The 27,085-nt window shown below is 40.5% G+C and overlaps 2 protein-coding genes and 2 long non-coding RNA genes across 11 annotated transcripts; 3 read left to right on the top strand and 1 right to left on the bottom strand.

The window, feature by feature from the left end:
• The first annotated feature begins 1,488 nt into the window (after nucleotides 1-1,488).
• Nucleotides 1,489-7,038, top strand: LOC127334792 (uncharacterized). Its single transcript, XM_071826483.1, has 7 exons — nucleotides 1,489-1,824; nucleotides 2,682-2,757; nucleotides 4,390-4,515; nucleotides 4,659-4,969; nucleotides 5,075-5,153; nucleotides 5,218-5,718; nucleotides 6,664-7,038. The coding sequence occupies exons 3-7, from the start codon at nucleotides 4,392-4,394 to the stop codon at nucleotides 6,669-6,671; spliced, it is 1,023 nt and encodes a 340-aa protein (XP_071682584.1). The 5' UTR covers nucleotides 1,489-1,824; nucleotides 2,682-2,757; nucleotides 4,390-4,391; the 3' UTR covers nucleotides 6,672-7,038.
• On the top strand, nucleotides 3,232-4,321 carry LOC139836127 (uncharacterized). The gene has a single exon (XM_071826484.1). The coding sequence runs from the start codon at nucleotides 3,567-3,569 to the stop codon at nucleotides 4,161-4,163; it is 597 nt and encodes a 198-aa protein (XP_071682585.1). The 5' UTR covers nucleotides 3,232-3,566; the 3' UTR covers nucleotides 4,164-4,321.
• A 164-nt stretch (nucleotides 7,039-7,202) lies between the features above and the next one.
• LOC127334793 (uncharacterized) lies at nucleotides 7,203-10,540 on the top strand. 8 transcript variants are annotated; one of them, XR_007872429.1, is made up of 4 exons: nucleotides 7,203-7,686; nucleotides 9,329-9,385; nucleotides 9,804-10,027; nucleotides 10,103-10,540. It is a non-coding gene; the product is annotated as an uncharacterized lncRNA (long non-coding RNA). The 8 variants fall into 8 exon arrangements; XR_011752347.1 differs by lacking the exon at nucleotides 7,203-7,686 and adding an exon at nucleotides 7,693-8,953; XR_007872431.1 differs by lacking the exon at nucleotides 9,329-9,385.
• LOC127334794 (uncharacterized) lies at nucleotides 8,509-9,791 on the bottom strand. The gene is made up of 3 exons (XR_007872432.2): nucleotides 9,657-9,791; nucleotides 9,184-9,572; nucleotides 8,509-8,663 (listed from the first exon to the last, which is right to left on the bottom strand). It is a non-coding gene; the product is annotated as an uncharacterized lncRNA (long non-coding RNA).
• Nucleotides 10,541-27,085: the final 16,545 nt, after the last annotated feature.

The following is a 27,085-nucleotide window of genomic DNA, read 5'->3' on the forward strand; positions in this document are numbered from 1 at the left end:
GGAAGAGAGTGAGACTTAAAAGTTAATGGTTTCAAATCTTGTGGTGTGCTCCATATGCTTTCAAGTAACTTTTAATTTGAGCACACCTTTATCTCCTTGTTAAATAGCTTTACTTCTTATTGCATATTAATGAGTTTATCAGTTTTAATAAAATAAAAAATAATGGAAGATTAAATGAGAAGGATGAGCAATGAAGAAATTGGGATCGACCTTGAGCATGTGTTGTTCATGCCAATGGAACCATTTCAAAGTCTATATCATTAAAACTCTTCCTATATAAAACAAAATAAAAAGAGTACTTCATGTCTTTAGACATGTTAGCTTATTGAATAAAATGGTTTCCCAATGATTCCTATAGTTTCCATCTTGGTAGAACTTATCATATCATTTGTATGGAGAACTAACAATTTTGTAGGTATTGAAGTATCATGGAGATGAATATATTTCTTTGATTGAGATGAGTAACATGATATGATGAGGAAGAAGTAGAGGACCAGAAGTATCAGGATCATAAGCTTGGGGATGCCCATGCACCCCCCTGTTCTTTCAAATATCCCAAGTAAATCATTTCAAACTCATGTTCTAGTTTTATCTTCATGATCCTTTTGAATGTTTGCGGGAACCATATTTTTATTTATCTTTGACTGATTTTGGATTTTCCTATGCATGGTTGCTGTAGCATGTTAGTTTTATTTTTTGTTTACTCTCTGGTTTCTAAATAAAGTACCGAGTTTTTACCCATTTGAATGTTACTAGTAAGCATGCACGTGCAACGCACGTTCTGTAAAGTCTTTGAAATATAAGCCATGCTTTCTATGTAAGTATTTGTGCAACATACTATTCGCGTAAACTACATTGGATAAATCCATGAATCCTACTAAATAAATAGTGCCATATCTGAAAGGTTGAAATTTAGAGGCACCGATAAATTTTGGAGTAGCGGATTTTGGAGACAACTTTAGCCAAAGTAGTAGCGGATTGCTATTCTTCGGTGAACCATCTAACTCCAAGTATGAATTCTTTCACACTTATGCTACAACAAAGCTAAACATATATTGTATTTCTAGGAACATCAACGGAGTAGCTCACAATTGTGTCCACCAGGCTCCTAGAAACCCCTAGGCTTGTCTTTCAAAATATCACAAGCCCGTATTTGGAATGTCATGTAGCTGCTAGATTACATATTCATAATCCACTATGTACTTTGCTCTTAATAAGCAATTAGAAAGGCATCGTTCAAAATAAATGCATAGCAAGGGGAAGAGAAAAAATAAAAGAAGAGGTACATCCGTAGGCTATTTGTCTCCCAACGCTAAGGCCCTGTTCGGCAGGGGAGTATTTTTGTGTTTTGGGGTGTCTTACCCGGCCCAATTTCAATCCACTGGAAACCCCGTCCGGGCTGTTCGGTAGGCCGGTTTCGGACGGTTTTGGCCCGTTTGACCCGCCAGAAACACCTCGGGCCACGTCGGGTTGGAGGGGATTAGAAACGCTCGCCCTCACTCGCGTTTCTCGAACGAGCGAGCGAACGCCCGCACCTCCCCTCGCGCCGCCTCCTGCACCTCCCCTCGCGCCGCCGCCTCTCCCCGCGCCGTCTCTTCTTCTCGCGTCGTCTCCGGCCAACATCGCTCCGTCGCCGTCCAAGATCGCTCCGTCGCCGCCCAAGATCGCCGCCCAAGATCGCTCCGTCGCCGCCCAAGATCGCCGCCCAAGATCGCTCCGTCGCCGCCCAAGATCGCTGCCCAAGATCACCGGCCAAGATCGCTCCGTATCCGCCCAAGATCGCTCTGTCGTCCATCTTCTCCGGCCGAGCTGGAGTTTTATCCTGTAAGTCATATCCTGTGAGATCCGTTCTTCACCTAGGGTTAAGAAGAAATTTGTTTTACATTCGCTGTTCTCGTGTCTTATTTCTCCATTCATGTTTTGTCCTTGGCAGCAGCATGGTTTCGCGTCTGGACAGATGCAATTTTTTCCCTGTTTGGGTATGTTGCTTAGCAGCAAAGAAATTGAGATTTTTGTTTTGTTTTGGTAAAAAAAACATGAATATGTGGGGACAGTAAGATAGATTTGCTATGAAATGTAAGGTATGTACTTCACACTGGTGCATAGGATGTGTCAATTCACACTGGGTTAAGATCTGGGGATACAGATGGAAACGTGAGTCTGTCTGGAAACTAAAACTAAGACAATTGTGCATTATTAGAACAGTAAGTAGAGGCATATTCTTAAGATTACAAGGTCGTGAAGATTGCAGTCTTAGTCTATCTGACAGAGTCCAGAACTCAGCTCTATCTTGGACACGAGGCTCCTCATACACAACTAGTTAGCTTTCTTTCTCTGTTCAGTAAACTGACCGGGCTCTTCTAGTGTTTGAGTTCAGTAGCTATAAGATGGTTTATCTTCAGTTACTGTCTGGTTTATACATGGTTAACTTGATCTTCTTCTTTCCAATTATCATCAGTATATAAGATAATGGGGTTTCTATCTTTACATACTATGTATTTTTCTCCTAGTAAAATTCTAAGGCATTTCATTGTTTATCGAGTATGCTTGCGGCTCATCAGGCTGCTGCCGGTTTGTTGGTTTGTCCAAATCTGGACGTGTTGTCCATTATTTTACATTCCTTCTACATTTTTATATATGGGGATGTGTTGTTATAATATAACTGTAATATCTATTTATAGGAACCTGCAACTTTTGTTCTAGTTGGAGTGGACGAACCGCCGCCATCTTGGGACCCGGTCAGCACACCTGATTTTGGTATGTGCATTGCCTCCGTATTTTGCCACTACTTGCCGGATTTATGCATCGTCTATTACTGTCTTACGTAGTAGCTTCCTTTTCTCATTACTTGCTTGCTTTTTTATAGTCTTGAAATGAGTTCACGGGGCGTAGAACTTGTTAAGAAAAGGAAGGCTGATGAGGATGATGAGATGGTGTTTCTTATCTTTCCAGCATTGTACTTTCATCTAATGGGTAGTAGGGAAAAAACCAAACGCCATAGTTCCATTCTCTACGGCAAGAGGAGGGTTAAGGGTCTCCTAGATGGGCACATTAAAAATTGTCGGACAGCCTTTAGGATGGAGCCACAAATATTCAGATGGTTGGCATCCTACCTTAGAAATGAGGGCTTAATATTGGACAGTAGACTTAAGGTGGAAGAGAAACTCGCCTTCTTCCTGTACATGCTATCCCATAACGCATCATTTGAAGATCTTCAAGTTGAGTTTCAGCATAGCGGGTCCACTTTCCACACCTACATAAAAGAGTTCTTCAACATCATTCCCACTTTAGCAAGTCGCTTTGTGAGGCCTCCCAACATTGCTGAACCGCATCCAACGATTGCTATGGATGATCGATTCTTCCCCTACTTCCAGGTTCCATCTTATTTGACAACTTCAAAATGTCTTCTCTTACCCATTTCTTTATAATTTCGAAAAAGTCACTTCCATTCCATTTCATTGCAGAATTGCATAGGTGCAATAGATGGGTCACATGTGCCCGTCTCTCTTACTTCCGAAAGTCAAGCACCATGGAGGAATAGGAAAGGCTCCCTAAGCCAAAACGTAATGTTTGCGTGTGACTTCAACATGAATGTAACTTTTATCTCATGTGGTTGGGAGGGTTCCGCCACCGACGCGAGAGTTCTCAGCTCTGCTATGCTCAAGGGTTTCCAAGTACCACCGGGCAAATTTTATCTTGTAGATGGTGGTTATGCGAACACCCAGTTTTTTCTTGCACCGTACCGAGGTGTTCGCTATCACTTGAAGGAGTGGGGACATGGTCACCGGCGGCCACAAAACCATAGGGAGCTGTTCAATCTTCGTCATGCAATCATGAGGAACCATGTGGAAAGGCTCTTGGGCATATTGAAGAAGCGTTTTCCTATTCTCAATGTTGCAAGCTTTCATCAATTAGAGAATCAAGTGAAGATTCCAGCTGCTGCAGCGATCATCCACAACATCATTAAAATGCATGATGGAGATGAAGACTGGTTGGACAATGAGGAGGAGGATAACATAGACCCAAGAACCTATGTAAACCTACCCAATGATGGTGACAACGTACAAGAGAACAATTTCCTTGAGAACAACATCCAAGGAAACAACCTAAGGGACCAAATTGCGTGGCAAATGTGGCTGGATTACCAGCAACAACAAGAGTAGCTAGTTGTTTGCTTAGTTGTTTGCTGTAATAATGTACCTTTCATTCTAATGAACTATTTGTAATGTTTTTCATGTAATTCCAAATGTATCTGTGGGAATAATGAACTATTTGTAATGTTTTCCATGTAATTCCAAATGTATCTGTGGGAATAATGAAATAGTTGTAATGTTTTCTATGTAATTCCAAATATCTCTGTGAAAATAATGTAATAATTGTAATGAGCAGATATGCCTCCAAAAGGAAATGGCGCTCCAAAAGGGAATGGTGCTCCAAAAAGACATGGCTCGCCACTCTATCCCGCGGGATCTCCAAAGTACAATTTGAGTAAGGCGAAAAAACTATCTCCAAAAGGTACTTCCTAATTTCTTTGCATTTGGTTGATGTAAATTTGTCCTAGATGGAGCTTGCTAATTACCTTTTCTCTCTGCTTAAATCCTTGATAATTTCTGGTTAGGTACTCACAGTTCATTTTCTATTTTGTACTCATTGTGTAGCTGATAAGCGAAGGGCGTCATGGAATCGTGGACTTGAGAAGGCTCTTGTGGAGCTACTCCAAGAGCACAACAATCCATACCACAGAGGCCAGAATGGTTGGAGCAGCGAAACATGGAATATGATGGTTAAATGCTTCAACTCCCGGCACAAACACGTGCAGTTCACAAAGTCTCAGATCCAAGACAAAGAAAAGGATCTCAAGAGAGACTATAGGATGTTGAGGGATGCAAGGAAGCAGAGTGGCGTCGGGTGGGACGAGGAGAGATGCATGATACAAGCAGAGCCACACCTTTGGGATAACTTAGAAATTGTAAGTTGTTTCATTCTCACCTACTCTTGGTATAAAAATTTGGTCACAAGTTTTATCATAATGACATTCATTCATGAGATCACTTCATTTGTCTTATTGTTGCAGTCTTTCGGCAAAAGAATCAAGAAGTTCAGGAAAAATGGATATTTCCCTCTCTATGATTTGCTTGGATCACTGTATGAAAGTAAGTTCAATCATCTTGACAATCACCTACAACCGTTGCTTGGTTACTCACATCCTTTTTATAGGTCAAATTGCAGAGGGGAACCTCAACTTCACATCTATGGCTGAGCCATCAGAGAGAGATGAGGAAATCACAACTATAGAAAGTGATGGTGAGCATGATGATGGAAGAGAGTCGGAGAAGGTGGTGCCTGTAGATGAGGATTTCCAAGTGACTTCTGAAAGAGACGAATCCACAAGTGCTGTTGGTGTTGCAAAAGAGAAGCTGAAGATTTATAAGAAGCCCAAGCGAAGTCCTAAGAAGCCCAATCAGAGTAGTGGAGATGCTCTAGTGGGAGTGATGAAGAGATTTGTTGATATCAAAGAAAAAGAAAGCAACAAGGATGATACAGTGGATTTCTCAATTACCAGATGCATGGCAGAGTTGAGAAACTTGGAAGGGGTCACAGGGGATTTGAAAGTCAAATGCTATGATATCTTCAGATGTCCAAAAAGTTGTGAGATTTTCATCAATGCTGTTGCAGAGAAAGATGGAAGTGCTCTGGCTTGGCTTAAAAGTCAGATAGGTACGCCTCTGCCTAATTAAAGGCCACAGTTTTTGCCTCTTTAATCCTTCATCATAATTCTCTACATATTATGGAAAGCAGCGAAAGGTCTGCTCCTTTGTTCCTTATCTGTTCCTCTGCTCCATTCCCTATCCTAAATTATGGAAATCAATCTTAATTTGCATGCTTGTTCCTTGTGTAGTAATTTTTTTAAATTGGAACTATAGGCTGTAAACTCTCTGGTTGATTGCCATCATCAAGGCTCGTACATGAACATCGAAAGACGAATGCAAAAGCAGTTCAACTGACTACAATTATTACCTTATGTTCTAAGAAATAACTAACTTGGCCTGTTCAATATCTTTAGAGTTATTGGATTGGTGGCAATGCTTAATTTCCTCTAAACTAGAGTTTAGAATCGATAGCTACTGCCTGTTTGGCTGTCTCCAAAAATTCAAGTCAGGTTTAGTGAACCTCTGCTCATCATTGTTGTACCCGTTTAGTTCAAGCTGTGTGCAATAGTTTAGGTTTTCAGTAGTTCAAATTACTGAACAACAATCTAATGTTACCTATCTTCTCCCGCTGCTAGCTATTGAAGTTGTCATCAGAAGTGCGTGTTCGAAAATTGGCACTGAATGCCTTAATTCTGGTGCCAAATCGCGAGCAATGCTACCTAATTTCTAATTCTTCCCAAGATATTTGCGTCTCAGTTTCTATTTACTGGCTACAAAGATAGATTTGTTTTGCTTCAGAGGTACAGGGATACCATATTTAAAGGGATACCTAGTAATAGATTTGTTACTTCTTCTCTGTAGATATGCTTAAATTTGTATGTACAACCTGGTACTCTTCCATAGAACAAGTAGGCAATACAAGTATCTGGACAACTACTGAATTTTAGTGTATAGTGTGTTCCTCCCTATAAATGAAAACCTTTTTTTTAACTATCTACTTTTTTTGTTTTAGGAGGTTGAGGCCGCTGGCACGGTATGGTACAAGACCATGATCTCAGGCAGGCAGTAACTACAATGAATTTGATGTCTTCTCAAAAGTGTGTCGGTGTGTCGGAGTAGTTAGCTAAATTATGTTTGCACTTCATGTTCAATGTTGAGGGTTGTGGCAGAATTATTGTAGTCTGGTTTAGACCGATACGACTTGCCTTATAAGTTATTGTAATGCATCAGTAATCCTCCAGTACTTATTGCATCAACAAATTTTAGGATATTTGCACTCTGGTTTTAGAGTTATTTCATGTTATTCTAATGCATGAGCTACTGTGTTATTGTAATAGAAAAGGCACTGAAAATCTGGTATAAAAATTGGAGTTTTATTGGCACAAAACTAGTGTCTTATCCCTGTGCTTGCCGAAGAGTAAGATTGAGAAGGGAATTAAGGAGGAAGTGGATTGAAGTGTTTTTGGTGGACCGGGTGGAACAACCCAAAACCTGTGGGTTAAGACACCCCAAAACACAAAAATACTCCCCTGCCGAACAGGGCCTAAAAGGAAAAAAAATCCATAGCTCTAATCGCAGCCACACTACCTACCACTCTCTCACTGCTCTCTAGCCATCTCTCTGTAGAACCGCATCGAGAGTCACCCTCCAGTACCTCCAGCCGCCGGTGCGGGGACCTTCCCTCCCTGCCTTGAGCCGCCGTCGCGGGGATGGCTGCCTCCCCGAAGATGGCTCGAGGACCATGGCCGCCCCTGCCTCCCCGCCGCCGCCATTTATTCCGGCTCCTCCCCTGCCTCCCTGCCGCTGCCGGAATTTACTCGCACCGATGGAGGCGGAGGGGCAGACGTCCTATCTATCGGATTCGCAGCCGCGGTCACCTCGCTCGCGTTGGACAGCACCACAACACCACAGCAGAGACCCTCATCCTCCTTCTGTCGGACAAGGGGGTCAACCGGAGCAAGCGCCGAGGGACGCTGGTGCGGTGAGGAAGTCTTGCTATGACTTTTCAAGGAGGGAAGAGACAGCAGCCAACCAGGTGAGGAACTATACTGTAATTTGATGCATGAATGGTACGAATTGGTACCCAATTGAATTTGTGCATCTTGCACACATGTTCACACACACACACATAGTAGTTTCAGGATTGTAGGTAAGTTCCAAATATGGGTTATATTATTTCAGCATGTTCAGATCACAATTAGAACCATCATGTTAGTGTTTCTTGGGACTGTGTATTACCTCCAGATTTACTACTCTTGATACATATGACCATCTCTAATACAACACACCTGACAGTATGCTTGGCATGCACTGATTGTGTGCTTGCGTAAATAAAGGTTACATATTTCAACTACACTGAATCGTGAAAAGGCATATCAATATTGTTGTATATGTAAGTTGTTTATCCCTATTTATGGGACAACTCTATAGTCTATAAAAATACTGGAAGCGCCCATATAACTTTGATCTAATATGATATGCATATGGAGTCTATTTCTTGGGACTACGTAGCCTAGAAAAGAGATGTCCAATTCTTCTAACAATTGTCAAGACGCATGCAGGGGTAGACCATGAGTAAGAAAGCTAACGGTCATCAAATAAATGGACACTTAAGAGTTTACCCCGACGAAGCATCTATATTTGTTATTTTATCAAAAGCTGCAATTAGAACAGTAACTAATAGTATACCACTATATTTGGTTTTACTTAGTATATATAGACTTGCCTCTAAATTTGCTAATACTGGACAAGAGTAACTGTGTGTGGCATGATATATGTGGGTATATGAAATGCATACCTGGCCGTAGAAATCATTTTAGCTTCCAGATTATCACACGCTTTAAAGGCAACCGTATTCATGTTGGGCAAATGAAGCTGGAGCAGCAGGACTGACGGACTGACATCAAACATGTGAAAACCAAAAATCCTATAAATAGCCCCTGGAGGAGATATATAGCAATAATATTTCTTCAGTACTGTGTCGCTCTTCATGGTACGTTTCATAATGAACACCTAAATTGAAATGTAAACAATAAGTCCATAATAATTGATTAACAAATAAACAAAGCTACCAATGCATATGTTATAATTTCTCCCCAAAAATTATATGAAGATGTAAATTTCTCCCCACCGGATAGACTTTGGATACTTGGTAGCAAGTTCCGGATATAAGTATCACTATGAACTTCACTGACAGTGCACTGGGTGTTGAAGTTTATGGTGTTAGGTGTAACCGGTGAATGATGTCTTAAAACACTCAAATAGGACCGCTCACTGGTGCAAGTCATGGATAGTTTTCCCAGGTAAGTTGGACATGATTGCACATTTGCCTGGGGAGTTACAATCAAAGCTGTTATAGTAAAAGAGAATAGTAAAAGAGAAAACCAGAAAATAGCAAAAGAGAAACACTGGTAAAGCGAAACCATTTTTCATATCATGGATTTACCCTGTGCATGTATTGATGGAGAAGTTGCAGAATAATAACACATATTAAGTATAACATTTATTTTGCTAGTAAGGTCATTTGTAATACCAGTAGAGGATGCTTGACATTTTTTCTGAGTCAGTAGCAACTCGTTTTCGTTGCATGGCTTCACGTTGTTTGAGTAGGTACTCTGCTCTTTGTTGCTCAGTCATTCGGCCATACCACACTTTACCACTCTGCTTTGTTTTGGCAGACTGATCAACCTGCGAAGAATGTCCGTTCCATGTAGGAGTTGCAGCTTCATCTTTAGGTTGGCCTCTTTATTTTAACATCCAGTCAAACCCATGTTTCTGTTGGTAATGTAAGTCCATAAATATGTTCTTATTAGCAGATTATAAATATAATGTATGTACCTTGGGTGAGATTAGATTGCTGCAATGTAGAATTTGTAATACCCTGTTCACTTGTGCCACTGTATAGTTCGGGGTTGGAAATAACTATAGACAACATTATAAAAATGAGACAAAATTAAGACATATAAAATGGCGTTTACATTGGTATAGTGAAGACATTCGTAATACCAGGTGGGTATGCCTGAGCATTCTTAAAGGAGTCGGCAACAATTCGTTTTCGTTGTCGGGCTTCGCGTTGTTTGAGTAGGTACTCAACTCTTTGTTGTTCAGTCATTCGACCATACCATCCTTGACCTCCCTATTTTTTTTGGCTAGGTTGATCAACCTGCGAAGTATCTTCAACATTTGTGGGCGCTAGAACTAAATTGGTGTCTTGGCCTGTTTCAGCATATTAACATAACATTCAGTTGAAATCAAGATCATGTAGGTGTAAGTAACTCCATAATTTCACCTGCGGCCGATGTGTTTATTATGTCTTGAAATGGAGTGTGTTTTCTTGCTCGGTGAAAAGCTGAAGTATTTGATTGTTGTGCCATCTGGTAAGAGCAGATCAAGAACCATGTGAAGTCATGTACTGATTTAGCTCATATACCTAATTTCTTGTCTGTGTATAGGCAGCCGAGACTTACCGGCCAGAGCGTTGACTCGAAGTTGTAATTTACGACGGGGCTGGCGGGCGAGTTTGCAAGCTCCCAAGGCGGGGGAGGTTCACCATGGCGGGGAGTTGTGCCGTCTGGAGTACGTCGGCGCAATGTGGTGGAGGATCACCCCGGCGAGGAGTCGTTACATCTGGAGTACGCCAAGGTGAGGCGGTCGCGCATGAGTGATGGAGTCGAGGCGACGGCGACACGCCAGTGAGCCGGAGTCTGGCAGGTAATATACTTCACGCGTGGTGATGGTAATTGGAGAAGCAATCTCTAAATTGGTGGATCTGGAAAACTACATATGGTAAGTGTAATCTCTGGAGCAATTAGTGGACGTGATCAGTGGGACAATTGACGATTGTTGCAGGAATAACTACCGCAATTAATGGAAAAAACTGCCTATATCAATCGTGGAGATGCAAAACTGGAAAGTTGTGCAATGTCATTGGAGAGTCCTGAATCGTTAGATCAAGTGAAATAGAAGGATGAGATGTAATGTTCCTGCCATGTTGGTGCTTTTATAAGTAGTGGAGATAAAAGTTGCAAAACAAAAGTGGGAGTTGTTGTTTTCTGCGTTGCACTATTTTGTGCACGTTTTTTTTGTTTTTTTCGTAACTCCTAAAATAAATAAAAAATCCATAGTAGTCACAACTTTTCATCCTCTATATGCACAGAATTTGGTAAAAATTCCTGACATGTCTAAGTGGTCGAGAAAGTTTAAATTTGTTGCTATCAAAGTTTTTGACAGATTTTGTCTTGTTATGTTTGCTCTATTCTTTCGAGTCCCAAAATGATTTATCTTGAATCCTTTGAATTGAGGAGAATTTGTATAACTTTATGTGATCTCTGGTACATAAAGGAAATATTTTATATTTGAAGATAATGACAGCAACCATATTGATCTTGTACCACTAATGTCACCCCATAGAAAAGAATGGGAGGACTGTTTTGTGTTGAAGTTTTTTCACAGGGAATGGAAGAACACCACACCAAGATCAATTCAAGAATGGTGAAGACCATAAGCTTGGAGATGCCCATGGCACCGCACTAGACTCATACTAAATCTCTCGGTTTACAAACATCTAAAATTTGAGCAACATAGAATTCTCGCAAAAACTTGGAGCATCCTTTATTAGTATTGTGTCTAGTTTTTCTTTAAAATAAATATTATCATCATGACAAATGCCTTGAATGAGTATGAAGGAGACACTGAAGTAATTTATCCTATTATTAAAGATCTTAATGAAAATAATTTGCATGCTTATGTGGGAATTGATAAAAGAAAGTATGACACCTTTTGCTATATTTATGTGTGCACTTTAACCATAGAGAATACTTGTACATAGTTTCATCAATATTTGGTGAAGTGATATTAGATGTTTACTATCTTTGTGTTATCCTCGCTATATTTGATGAAAATGAGATATTATTATGTAACATTACTTATACTTGACTGAGAGATAGTAGATTCATATAAAAGTCTATGCATCCCATTATGCTTGCTATTATGGACTTGGCACATGTTCAATGATAAATAATTATTATATGAAAGAATTAATGGGCTAAAACTAAGAAGTATCCGAGGAATAAAACATATTCCTATGTTTCTTAAAAATATGAAGGTTGATGTATGTGTGTAAGTCCAGTCTTTTAAATGGTGAACCTCATCGTTGAAGCATATGTAAGTCAGTTGATAAGGTTGATAAACGTAGCCTTTGCATTAATGAGCCACCACTTAGTAAGAAAATAAAAATGAAAAAAGAGAAATAAAAATAAGAGAGAAAAAAAAGAAAAAAGAGAAGAAAAAAAGAGGAAAAAGAGAAGGAAAGTTAGAACCCAATGAGTCGGTGCCCAAAGGCAAATTAAAGGGGAAGCACCCCATCCACCCATATAAGGTCAAAATCTAAGAAGCGAACACCTGACCCATTTTCATTCCACTTTATGGTCAGTTGTGCGATAACCATGTTCACTGGGGACGCCATCAACTATTCATTGTTGAATTTCATGTGAGTTGCTATGCATGTCCGTCTTGTCTGAAGTAAGAGAGATCTACCACCTTATGGTTAAGCATGCATATTGTTAGAGAAGAACATTGGGCCGCTAACTAAAGCCATGATCCATGGTGGAAGTTTCAGTTTTGGACATATATCCTCAATCTCAAATGAGAAAATTATTAATTGTTGTTACATGCTTATGCATAAAAGAGGAGTCCATTATCTGTTGTCTATGTTGTCCCGGTATGGATGTCTAAGTTGAGAATAATCAATAGCGAGAAATCCAAATGCGAGCTTTCTCCTTAGACCTTTGTACAGGCGGCATAGAGGTACCCCTTTGTGACACTTGGTCAAAACATGTGCATTGTGATGATCCGGTAGTCCAAGCTAATTAGGACAAGGTGCGGGCACTATTAGTACACTATGCATGAGGCTTGCAACTTGTAAGATATAATTTACATGATACATATGCTTTATTACTACCGTTGACAAAATTGTTTCATGTTTTCAAAATCAAAGCTCTAGCACAAATATAGCAATCGATGCTTTTCCTCTATGGAGGACCATTCTTTTACTTTCATTGTTGAGTCAGTTCACCTATTTCTCTCCACCTCAAGAAGCAAACACTTGTGTGAACTGTGCATTGATTCCTACATACTTGCTTATTGCACTTATTATATTACTCTATGTTGACAATATCCATGAGATATACATGTTACAAGTTGAAAGCAACCGCTGAAACTTAATCTTCTTAATTACTTTGAATTATTGCTTTATGAGTTAACTCTTATGCAAGACTTAATTGATGCTTGTCTTGAAGTGCTATTTATGAAATGTCTTTGCTTTATAATTCACTTGTTTACTCATGTCATATACATTGTTTTGATCGCTGCATTCACTACATATGCTTTACAAATAGTATGATCAAGATTATGATGGCATGTCACTCCAGAAATTATACGTATTTATCGCTTTACCTCGGGACGAAGCGAAACTAAGCTTGGGGATGCTGATACGTCTCCGACGTATCGATAATTTCTTATGTTCCATGCCACATTATTGATGTTATCTACATGTTTTATGCACACTTTATGTCATATTCGTGCATTTTCTGGAACTAACCTATTAACAAGATGCCGAAGTGCCGATTCTTTGTTCTGCTTTTGGTTTCAGAAATCCTAGTAAGGAAATATTCTCGGAATTGGACGAAATCAACGCCCAGGGGCCTATTTTTCCACGAAGCTTCCAGAAGTCCGAAGACGAAACGAAGTGGGGCCACAGGGTGCCCAAACCCTAGGGCGGCGCGGCCCACCCCCTGGCCGCGCCGGCTGATGACCCACAAGTATAGGGGATCGCAACAGTCTTCGAGGGAAGTAAAACCCAATTTATTGATTCGACACAAGGGGAGACAAAGAACACTTGGAAGCCTTAACAGCGGAGTTGTCAATTCAGCTGCACCTGGAAACAGACTTGCTCGCAAGAGTTTATCGAGTAACAGCTTTATAGCAAAGTAAGTAGTGAAATAACAAGAGAGTAACAAAGACAGCAGTAGTGATTTTAGTAAACAGCAGGATTAAAATACTGTAGGCACGGGGACGGATGACGGGCGTTGCATGGATGAGAGAAACTCATGTAACAATCATAGCAGGGCATTTGCAGATAATAATAAAACGGTGTCCAAGTACAAAGCAATCAATAGGCATGTGTTCCATATATAGTCGTGCGTGCTCGCAATGAGAAACTTGCACAACATCTTTTGTCCTACCAGCCGGTGGCAGCCGGGCCTCAAGGGAAACTATTGGATATTAAGGTACTCCTTTTAATAGAGTACCGGAGCAAAGCATTAACACTCCGTGAACACATGTGATCCTCACATCGCTACCATCCCCTCCGGTTGTCCCAATTCTTGTCACTTCGGGGCCATTGGTTCCGGACAGCAACATGTGTATACAACTTATAGGTAAGACCATAAACAATGAATATCTTGATGAAACAATAACATGTTCAGATCTGAGATCATGGCACTCGGGCCCTAGTGACAAGCATTAAGCATAACAAGTTGCAACAATATCATCAAAGTACCAATTATGGACACTAGGCACTATGCCCTAACAATCTTATGCTATTACATGACCAATCTCATCCAATCCCTACCATCCCCTTCGGCCTACAGCGGGGGAATTACTCACACATGGATGGGGGAAACATGGCTGGTTGATGTAGAGGCGTTGGCGGTGATGATGGCGATGATCTCCTCCAATTCCCCGTCCCGGCGGAGTGCCAGAACGGAGACTTCTGGCTCCCGCGACGGAGTTTCGCGATGTGGCGGCGTTACGGAGGGTTTCCGGCGACTTCGACTTCTCCCCGTGCGTTTTTAGGTCGAGGCCGATAAATAGTCCGAAGGAGGGCGTCGGAGGCCGGCCGAGGGGCCACACCACAGGCCGCGCGGCCCCCCCTGGGCGCGCCGCCCTATGGTGTGGGGCCCTCGGGCCTCCACCTTAATTGTCCTTCTGGCTCCGTCAGTATTCTGGGAAAATAGGGCCTTCTGCATAAATTCCGAGGATTTTCCCGAAAGTTGGATTTCTGCACAAAAACGAGACACCAGAACAGTTCTGCTGAAAACAGCGTTAGTCCGTGTTAGTTGCATCCAAAATACACAAATTAGAGGCAAAACAATAGCAAAAGTGTTCGGGAAAGTAGATACGTTTTGGACGTATCAACTCCCCCAAGCTTAGCTTATTGCTTGTCCTCAAGCAATTCAGTTAACAACTGAGCGATAAAAGAACTTTCACGAACACATTTGCTCATATGATGTATATATTCTCATGCTATGGCTAATACTTAAGCAGTTCATAATGAGATACATGTAAATAAGATCATCTAACAGCTATGTCAATCATGAAGAGGTACCAACAATTAATAATAAGCATCATGAATCATGTATATAGGCAGGATTGCAATGTTCATAAGAGAGTATGATAAAGTGGTATCTCGCTTGCCTGTATTTGATTGGCAAAACATAAATGCCCGGGCACCTCTGGAGTTCATAGAAAGACTAGAAGTAGTGATTGTCAAAGATAAAAGCATCAAAGTTATACCACAATTAATCATATTTTGAGACAAGCATATTATACTAAGAATGACAGTTGTGCTCTCAAGATAGTGCTCAAAGAAATAATGGAGACACAACATAAAAGTAAAAGATTGACCCTTCGCAGAGGGAAGCAGGGATTAACATGCGCTAGAGCTTTTCATTTTTGAAATCAGGAGTAAAATTATTTTGAGAGGTGTTTGTTGTTGTCAACGAATGGTAATGGGTACACCAACTACCTCGCCAACCGGACTTTCAAGAGCGGCTCCCATGAATTATTGCATATTTATTTGGCACTCCTTCCAACCTTTCTTGCACAAACCATGGCTAACCGAATCCTCGGGTGCCTGCCAACAATCTCATACCATGAAGGAGTGCCTTTTTATTTTATTTTTATTATGATGATGACACTCCCCCCAACCTTTGCTTACACAAGCCATGGCTAACCGAATCCTTCGGGTGCCGTCCAACAATCACAAACCATGGAGGAGTGTCTATTTAAGTTAATTAATTCGGGACTGGGAATCCCATTGCCAGCTCTTTTTGCAAAATTATTGGATAAGCGGATGTGCCACTAGTCCATATGAGAGTCCGTCAAAAGTAAATGACAAGGTTGAAAGCTAAACACCACATACTTCCTCATGAGCTATGAAACATAAACACAAATTGAGAAGCATTTTGAAGGTTTTAAACGTAGCGCATGAGAATTTACTTGGAATGGTTTGAAATGCCATGCATAGGTATTTATGGTGGACACTTTTGGAACAACTTGGTTTTCAGGTGTTTGGAAGCACGAGCAGCGTTCCCGCTCAGTACAAGTGAAGGCTAGCAATAGACTAGGGAGCGACAAATCAAGAGAGCAGTAACTGTCATAATCATGCTTGCGGCAAAATAAATTAACAGAGGCATAAAAGTGATACAAGAACTCTGAAGCAATATAAATCATCGAGGCTTAATTGACTTTTTGTTCAGTCATATGCATGCGGGAGCATGTGCCAAGTCGATATAAATGAATTATTCAGAGGGGGATACCACAATGCCATACTTACTTATGAATAAAACGATGCAAGCAAACATCCATGACATGCTACTCATATTAATAGATTGGAGCTAATCATGAGAGATCATAAACTACTAGACTTTCTCAAATAACATATACCTCACATGAACCAACTAAGCATGCTCACATGGATGAGTATATGTAAAAAAATGAAAACAAATAGAGTTCATACCAGCCTCTCACCACAATCAGATTGTCGTAGATCGTCATTATTGCCTTTTCACTTGTGTAGCTTGGATAATATGAAATGAAAACCACGCTCCAGCCACCGAAGACCATTGAACTCAAGATGAACTTTACAAAACCAAAGAAGAACAGCAAATATTTTTGGTGTTTTCAAATTAGAAACAAGAACAAAAGGAAACAAGCAAACAAAGCAAAATCTTTTTGGGTTTTCTTATAGCAAACTGGCAATAGCAAATAAAGTGAAACAAATGCAAGAAACCAAAGCAAACAAATGGTGAAGAGAAACAACAGAATATTTTTGGTCTTTTTGTGTTTTGGGAAAGAAACAAAGCAAAAACAAGAAATAGCAAACTAAAAGAAACACAGAAAAGCAGGATGACAGAAATCTGCCAAAACCTGACAGCAGTATAAAAATCGATTTTTAAAAAAATCTTACGTTGCTCAGCTCGAAAAGTGTTCAACTAATGAAAGTTAGATAACAACCTGGGGAACCTGCACAAAAATTGGCAGCTCAAAATAACGCTCTGGCTGTGCGCACGAATTTTTCTAGTAACAGTCCAGAATCTGTTTTCAGGCAGCACTTCCCCAAATATCATCTTCCTCTCATTAGAAAACCACTCAAACGAACAAAACCAGTATGTGCAAGTATCCAGCAATCATAATATGCAAAGAATGAGTGATGCCGGTATACCTCCCCCCAAGCTTAGGCTTTTGGCCTAAGTGGAGTTCAATCCCATCGATCCCATGAGGTAGTGTCTCCGTAGTATGACGAAGATGGGTCGTATTCTGGGTATGTGCTAGAAGAAGCACCCAGATACATGACGGTGTGGTCGTAGGAGGCCCCGGCGTCCTCGGAGTCATGTTGCTGGTGGAAGTCTTTTATCTTCAAATGTTCATCCACTTCCTCCTTAGTGCACGATCATGATTGCCTGTCAATACTGAACAAACCTGGTTGGGGAAGAGGAATTTCCTTCTCATCCCCGTCAGAAAACAACATTCTATAGACCATATTATCTAATGTAGAATCAGCGGTAACAAAATGATGACTCTTCATAGCAGCAATATCAAGTTTCCTAGGGGCCAATGGCACATCATTAGGATCAAGAGGAAGACTTAGATATGTTAAAACGCGCAGCGCAATAGTTCCTCCAAAAATAGGCCCCCTGTTAGTCAGGCGGCGAGCAATAAGAGCACCAAGATGATAAGATGTCTGACCAGTAAGTGCAATATTCAAGAAAGCAAGATGGTAACTAGAAATGTTGCTAGTGTTCTCCCTACCAAGAATGCTAGTAGCAATATAGTATGCAAAATACTTAATGGCGGGGAGTTGAATGTTCCTTATCTTGCCACGCTGAATGGTGCGACAATCATCATCGGTAATCCCTCGATAGAGCTCCAACAAGTCCCGGGGGTTGTCATCAATCCTACTTGCTGTACCTACAGGGACAATATCCAATGCACGACAAAAATCCTCCAATTTCATTGTAACAGGATTACCATAGATCTTGAATGCAACCGTCGGCTCATATTGTTTGTTGTCGAACTTGAAACTCTCGACGAAGATTTTGGTGAGCATGTAGTATTGCTCCCTTTCATCTCCCACATAGGTGGTTAACCCTGCCCTGTTGACAAGGGTGAAGAAATCCTCCAATATCCCTGCATTCCTCAGAAAATCATAGCATGGAAAAGACGAAGCATTAGGAGCCCCATTGTCCTCTTCGGGCGCGAAGCTAGGCGCGATGATGTCCTCATTGTATGATCGCCTAATCCGGGTGGCGGCCCTAGAAGGCCTCCCGGTGCTGGTTGTCCCTTTCTTGAACAACTCTCCAAAGTTGAACTTCTTCATAGCTTCTCTGAAATTTTCAACAAGTGATATAAAATTTGGTTTGGTGACATATAATCAAGGGGAACTACCATAGGAACTTGCTAGAGTACTAATCATGCATCAAAACTAATTTCTACCACTTAGAACAAGCATGCAAGCTCACTAAACATGTTACCTACAGCAGCAAAATATTCAAGATATACTCAACCAAACAAAATCCTACTTGGATGGGTGGAGGAGTCACATACCAAGGAGCAAATGTGTCAAATTTCAGCAGGAAATCTGGGCTGAGCAAAGAGATCGAGAAATCTGGAGCTCTGGAGCAAAAACGCGAGAGAGAGGAACCTGGTACGAGTTTTTTCGGGAGAGAGAAGGTGCTGGGAGAAAGAGATGACAAAGTGGGGCAAAGAGGGGCCCACACCACATGGTGGCGCGGCCACCTCCTTGGCCGCGCCGGCCTGTGGTTTGGCGCCCTCTGGTGCCCCACAGGTCATCCTCTGGTGCTCCCAGGTGCCTCGTCGAAAAATAGGACCAACGGTATTATTTTTGTGAATTTTTGAAAACTTTGAAAAATGCACATTTCTGGGTATTTAGTTTATTATTACTGGCCAGGAAAATTTTTGAAATCTTCAATTAGCTAAGGAACTTTGCAAATTAAAAGTGCTACAGCAACTAGAGCAAGTGGAGGAAGAAAGATATGTTGTTTACCTCCTCTATGCATATAAAAAGTATTCGTTAACAAGGTTGATCAAGTCTTGTCACCAAATAACTTTTTCATAGCATAAGAAGAAATAAACCTCAAATCAATCATGTTACCTTGAATTGTATTGATATTGATCCAATCACGAGAGTTTGATATTCTTCCTTAGGCTCATATATAGGACAATCAATAGTTCCCACTTTGATAGTTCTCACATTAGAAATAGTATTAACTCCACACGCTTTCTCAATCCTCTTGGGAAAATAAACGGTATGCTCCCTATCATCAACATTGAAAGTGACCTTTCCTTTGTTGCAATCAATAACAGCCCCTGCGGTGTTAAGAAAAGGTCTCCCAAGAATAATAGACATATTATCATCTTCAGGCATTTCCAACACAACAAAATCAGTTAATATCAAGCAGTTAGTAGTAACTTGAACAGGAACATTCTCACATATACCAACAGGAATAGCAGTAGATTTATCAGCCATTTGCAAAGATATATCAGTAGGTATCAACTTATCTAAGTAAAGTCTCTTATAAAGAGAAAAAGGCATAACACTAACACCGGCTCCCAAGTCACATAGAGCAGTTTTAACATAATTATTCTTAATAGAACAAGGAATAGTAGGTATACCTGGGTCGCCCAACTTCTTTGGAATTTTGCCATTGAAAGAGTAATTAGCAAGCATAGTGGAAATTTCCTCATTGGGGATTTTCCTTTTGTTAGTAACAATATCTTTCATATACTTTGAATAAGGAGGCAATTTAATAGCATCAGTCAAAGGGATTTGCAAGAATAAAGGTTTCATCCAATCACAAAATTTATTATAGTGTTCTTCTTCCTTTGATTTTAGTTTCTTAGTAGGAAAAGGCATTTGCTTTTGCACCCAAGGTTCTCTTTCATTACCATGTTTCTCAGCAATAAAGTCTTCTTTAGTGTACTTTTTATTTTTAGCATGCTTTTCAGGTTCTTCTTCAACCTCTTCTTTATCAGGAGTATCATTCTTATCATTATCATTATCATTATCATTATCATGTTCATTACCACTTTCAGTTTCAGCATCAGAAATAGAAATACTATTAGGATCATTAACAGGTTCAGAGGATTCTACAACATTTTTATGTTTCTTCTTCTTTTTCTTCTTAGAATGAGCACTAGGTTCAATGCGTTGAGAATCTTGTTCAATTCTTTTGGGATGCCCTTCAGGATATAAAGGATCCTGGGTAGAGACACCACCTCTAGTTGTTACTTCATAAGCATGTTTCTCTTTAGAATTATTCCCTAACAAGTCATTTTGCACTTTAGTGAGTTGATCAATTTGAGTTTGAATCATATGGAAATGTTTAACAAGCATCTTAACATCATTGGAGGTTCTCTCCACAATATCATGCAATTCACTAATAGCTCGAGAATTTTCCATTAAATGATTCTCTACTCTCACATTAAAATTTTCTTGCTTAACAATATAATTATCAAACTCATCTAAGCATTGTGCAGGAGGTTTCGAGTACGGAATATCTTCCCTAGTAAAGCGTTGAAGGGTGTTTACCTCAATCATGGATGAAGGGGGAATTATCTCACATATATCTTCTATAGGAGGCAGATTCTTCACATCTTCAGATTTAATACCTTTCTCCTTGAGAGACTTCTTGGCTTCCCTCATATCTTCATCATTCAATTTAATTAGACCCCTCTTCTTCAATATTGGCGTTGGAGTTGGTTCAGGTGTAGTCCAATCATCATGATTCCGGCTTATTTTAGCCAATAATTCTTCGTCATTGCCCTGAGTTCTTTTCCTGAAAACACAACCAGCACAACTATCCAGGTATGCCCTAGACTCAATGGTTAGTCCGCTATAAAATATATCAAGTAAATCATGCTTTTCCAAATCATGATCAGGCCGAGCTCTAATAAGAGAGCAAAATCTCGCCCAAGCCTCAGGCAATTTCTCTTCATCTCCCTGGTCAAAATTATAAATTCTCTGCAAAGCAATATGCTGAGCACTAGCAGGAAAGTATTTACGGAAGAAAGTATCAAGCAATTCTTTCGGACTTTTAATAGAATTAGGTGGCAAACTATTATACCAAGTTTTAGCGTCATCCTTTAATGAGAATGGAAAGATTTTAGCAACAAAATAAGTACGCATCTTGACATCATCAGAAAACAAGCTACTCAGAGTAGATAACTCAGTCATGTGTTCAACAGCACTTTCTTTTTCAGTACCACAAAAGGGTGTTTTCTCAACAATAGCTATATGAGATAGATCAAGAGAAAAATCATAATCTTTATCCTTAATGTTTATAGGAGATGTAGCAAACTTAGGATCAGAGACGGTTTATATCTAATAAAGATGTTCTCGCAAGCAACTTTTTAATTTTTCTTGCATCAGTAGTAGCATTGCATTTTTCAATAAAATCATCATTAAGCTCCACATAATCTTCATCAGGATCATCACTAAAATAATCAAGTTCAGGTGAACTAACAGGTGTAGTAGCATTAGGAGTTTCAGTATTTTCAATTTGTCTAGACCTAGCAATTGTAGCATCTAGAAAGGATCCCAAAGAACCACTATCATCAAGCACAGTAGAAACATTATCAATATTATGAGAGTTTTCAGATTCAGCAGAAGTACCCGCATTTGAAGCATGCGGCGGTGAAACAAGTTTATCAATCACAGATGGTGAATCAAGAGCAGCAGAGGTATTCAGAATTGTACCTTTTCTTGTAGTGGATGGTAATATGGCGATCTTAGTATCGCGAGGTTTACCCATGATGGAGAATTTGCAGCGAACAATATTAATCCAAGTGAACTTCCAAATAAAGCTATGCTCCCGGCAACGGCGCCTTAAAAATAGTCTTGATGACCCACAAGTATAGGGGATCGCAACAGTCTTCGAGGGAAGTAAAACCCAATTTATTGATTCGACACAAGGGGAGACAAAGAACACTTGGAAGCCTTAACAAATGAGTTGTCAATTTAGCTGCACCATGAAACAGACTTGCTCGCAAGAGTTTATCAGTAGTAACAGTTTTATAGCAGTAGCAGTAGTGAAATAACAGCAGCAGAGTAACAAAGACAGCAGTAGTGATTTTAGTAAACAGCAGGATTAAAATACTGTAGGCACGGGGACGGATGACGGGCGTTGCATGGATGAGAGAAACTCATGTAACAATCATAGCAGGGCATTTGCAGATAATAATAAAATGGTGTCCAAGTACAAAGCAATCAATAGGCATGTGTTCCATATATAGTCGTGCGTGCTCGCAATGAGAAACTTGCACAACATCTTTTGTCCTACCAGCCGGTGGCAGCCGGGCCTCAAGGGAAACTATTGGATATTAAGGTACTCCTTTTAATAGAGTACCGGAGCAAAGCATTAACACTCCGTGAACACATGTGATCCTCACATCGCTACCATCCCCTCCGGTTGTCCCAATTCTTGTCACTTCGGGGCCATTGGTTCCGGACAGCAACATGTGTATACAACTTATAGGTAAGACCATAAACAATGAATATCTTGATGAAACAATAACATGTTCAGATCTGAGATCATGGCACTCGGGCCCTAGTGACAAGCATTAAGCATAACAAGTTGCAACAATATCATCAAAGTACCAATTACGGACACTAGGCACTATGCCCTAACAATCTTATGCTATTACATGACCAATCTCATCCAATCCCTACCATCCCCTTCGGCCTACAGCGGGGGAATTACTCACACATGGATGGGGGAAACATGGCTGGTTGATGTAGAGGCGTTGGCGGTGATGATGGCGATGATCTCCTCCAATTCCCCGTCCCGGCGGAGTGCCAGAACGGAGACTTCTGGCTCCCGCGACGGAGTTTCGCGATGTGGCAGCGTTCTGGAGGGTTTCTGGCGACTTCGACTTCTCCCCGTGCGTTTTTAGGTCGAGGCCGATAAATAGTCCGAAGGAGGGCGTCGGAGGCCGGCCGAGGGGGCCACACCACAGGGCCACGCGGGCCCCCCCTGGGCCGCACCGCCCTATGGTGTGGGGCCCTCGGGCCTCCACCTTAATTGTCCTTCTGGCTCCGTCATTATTCTGGGAAAATAGGGCCTTCTGCATAAATTCCGAGGATTTTCCCGAAAGTTGGATTTCTGCACAAAAACGAGACACCAGAACAGTTCTGCTGAAAACAGCGTTAGTCCGTGTTAGTTGCATCCAAAATACACAAATTAGAGGCAAAACAATAGCAAAAGTGTTCGGGAAAGTAGATACGTTTTGGACGTATCACCGGCCTATGGTGTGGGGCCCCTGTGCCCCCTCCTGACTTGCCCTTCCGCCTACTTAAAGCCTCCGTGACGAAACCCCCAGTACCGAGAGCCACGATACGGAAAACCTTCCAGAGACGCCGCCAACGCCGATCCCATCTCGGGGGATCCAGGAGATCGCCTCCGGCACCCTGCCGGAGAGGGGAATCATCTCCCGGAGGACTCTACGCCGCCATGGTCGCCTCCGGTGTGATGAGTGAGTAGTCTACCCCTGGACTATGGGTCCATAGCAGTAGCTAGATGGTTGTCTTCTCCCCATTGTGCTATCATTGTCGGATCTTGTGAGCTGCCTAACATGATCAAGATCATCTATCTGTAATTCTATATGTTGCGTTTGTTGGGATCCGATGAATAGAGAATACTTGTTATGTTGATTATCAAAGTTATATCTATGTGTTGTTTATGATCTTGCATGCTCTCCGTTACTAGTAGATGCTCTGGCCAAGTAGATGCTTGTAACTCCAAGAGGGAGTATTTATGCTCGATAGTGGGTTCATGCCTGCATTGACACTGGGACGGTGATGAGTTCTAAGGTTGTGTTGTGCTGTTGCCACTAGGGATAAAACATTGATGCTATGTCTAAGGATGTAGTTGTTGATTACATTACGCACCATACTTAATGCAATTGTCTGTTGCTTTGCAACTTAATACTGGAGGGGGTTCGGATGATAACCTGAAGGTGGACTTTTTAGGCATAGATGCAGTTGGATGGCGGTCTATGTACTTTGTCGTAATGCCCAATTAAATCTCACTATACTCATCATGATATGTATGTGCATGGTCATGCCCTCTTTATTTATCAATTGCCCAACTGTAATTTGTTCACCCAACATGCTGTTTGTCTTATGGGAGAGACACCTCTAGTGAACTGTGGACCCCGGTCCAATTCTCTTTACTGAAATTCAATCTACTGCAATACTGTTTTACTGTTTTCTGCAAACAATCATCTTCCACACAATACGGTTAATCCTTTGTTACAGCAAGCCGGTGAGATTGACAACCTCACTGTTTCGTTGGGGCAAAGTACTTTGGTTGTGTTGTGCAGGTTCCACGTTGGCGCCGGAATCCCTGGTGTTGCGCCGCACTACATCCCGCCGCCATCAACCTTCAACGTGCTTCTTGGCTCCTACTGGTTCGATAAACCTTGGTTTCTTACTGAGGGAAACTTGCTGCTGTACGCATCACACCTTCCACTTGGGGTTCCCAATGAGCGTGTGCTTTACGCGTCATCATACGCCCACGTCAACTGTGCGCCAGCAGCATATTTTCTGGCGCCGTTGCCGGGGAGATCAAGACACGCTGCAAGGGGAGTCTCCACATCCCAATCTCTTTACTTTGTTTTTGTCTTGCTTTATTTTATTTACTACTTTGTTTGCTGCACTAAATCAAAACACAAAAAAATTAGTTGCTAGTTTTACTTTACTTGCTATCTTGTTTGCTATATTAAAAACACAAAAAAATTAGTTACTTGCATTTACTTTATCTAGTTTACTTTATTTACTATTGCTAAAATGAATACTCATGAAAATACTAAGTTGTGTGACTTCACAACCACAAATAATAATGATTTCTTATGCACACCTATTGCTCCACCTGCTACTACAGCGGAATTCTTTGAAATTAAACCTGCTTTACTAAATCTTGTTATGCGAGAGCAATTTTCTGGTATTAGTTCTGATGATGCTGCTGCCCATCTCAATAATTTTGGTAAACTTTGTGAAATGCAAAGTATAAAGATGTAGATGGTGACATAATAAAATTAAAATTGTTCCCTTTCTCACTAAGAGGAAGAGCTAAAGATTGGTTGCTATCTCTGCCTAAGAATAGTATTGATTCATGGACTAAATGCAAGGATGCTTTTATTGGTAGATATTATCCCCCTGCTAAAATTATATCTTTGAGGAGTAGCATAATGAATTTTAAACAATTGGATACTGAGCATGTTGCACAAGCATGGGAAAGAATGAAATCTTTGGTTAAAAATTGCCCAACCCATGGACTGACTACTTGGATGATCATCCAAACCTTTTATGCAGGACTGAATTTTTCTTCGCGGAACCTATTGGATTTAGCTGCTGGAGGTACCTTTATGTCCATCACTCTTGGTGAAGCAACAAAGCTTCTTGATAATATGATGATTAATTACTCTGAATGGCACACGGAAAGAGCTCCACAAGGTAAGAAGGTAAATTCTGTCGAAGAAACCTCTTCCTTGAGTGATAAGATTGATGCTATTATGTCTATGCTTGTGAATGATAGGACAAATATTGATCCTAATAATGTTCCGTTAGCTTCATTGGTTTCTCAAGAAGAACATGTTGATGTAAACTACATTAAAAATAATAATTTCAACAACAATGCTTATCGGAACAATTCTAGTAACAACTATAGGCCATATCCTTATAATAATGGTAACGGTTATGGTAATTCTTATGGGAATTCTTACAACAATAATAGGAATACACCCCCTGGACTTGAAGCTATGCTTAAAGAATTTATTAGTACACAAACTGCTTTTAACAAATCTGTTGAAGAAAAGCTTGGGAAAATTGATATACTTGCTTCTAAAGTTGATAGTCTTGCTGCTGATGTTGATCTTTTGAAATTGAAAGTTATGCCTAATAGGGATAATGAAAATAAAATTGTTACTACAGCAAATGCCATCCAAGTTAGAATTAATGAGAATATAAGATTAATGGCTGAACTGCATGCTAGGTGGGAAAGAGAAGAAAATGAAAAACTAGCTAAAGAGAATAATGTAGCTAAAGTTTGGACTATTACTACCACTAGCAATGCTAATGCTCCACATATTGCTGCACCTCCTACTATCAATGGTAAAAGAATTGGTGTTAGCAATGTTTCCACTTCTAATGCAAAGCGCGAAAAACTACCTGAAACTGCTAAAACTGCTGAAACTGCCTGTGATAAAACTGCTGAAATTTTTTCCAACATTGGGGACAATGATCCCATTGCTTTAGATAATAATGGTTTAGATTTTGATGATTGCCACATCTCTGAAGTTATAAAGTTCTTACAAAAACTTGCTAAAAGTCCTAATGCTAGTGCTATAAATTTGGTTTTCACGAAACATATTACAAATGCTCTCATAAAAGCTAGAGAAGAGAAACTAGAACGCGAAACTTCTATTCCTAGGAAGCTAGAGGATGGTTGGGATCCCATCATTAAGATGAAGGTCAATGACTTTGGTTGTAATGCTTTATGTGATCTTGGTGCAAGTATTTCTGTTATGCCTAAGAAAATTTATGATATGCTTGACTTGCCACCATTGAAAAATTGTTATTTGGATGTTAATCTTGCTAATAACTCTACAAAGAAACCTTTGGGGAGAGTTGATAATGTTCGTATTATGGTTAACAATAACCTTGTCCCCGTTGATTTTGTTGTCTTGGATATTGAATGCAATGCATCTTGTCCCATTATATTGGGAAGACCTTTTCTTCGAACTGTTGGTGCTATCATCGATATGAAGGAAGGTAATATTAAATATCAATTTCCTATCAAGAAAGGTATGGAACACTTCCCTAGAAAGAGAATGAAGTTGCCTTTTGATTCTATTATTAGAACAAATTATGATGTCAATGCACCATCTCTTGATAATACTTGATACACACTTTCTGCGCCTAGCTGAAAGGCGTTAAAGAAAAGCGCTTATGGGAGACAACCCATGTTTTTACTACAGTACTTTTGTTTTATATTTGAGTCTTGGAAGTTGTTTACTACTGTAGCAACCTCTCCTTATCTTAGTTTTATTGCATTGTTGTGTGATACGTCTCCGAC

The sequence above is a fragment of the Lolium perenne genome, chromosome 2 (genome assembly GCF_019359855.2).
Source record: "Lolium perenne isolate Kyuss_39 chromosome 2, Kyuss_2.0, whole genome shotgun sequence".
In the NCBI taxonomy this organism is placed as follows: Eukaryota; Viridiplantae; Streptophyta; class Magnoliopsida; order Poales; family Poaceae; genus Lolium; species Lolium perenne.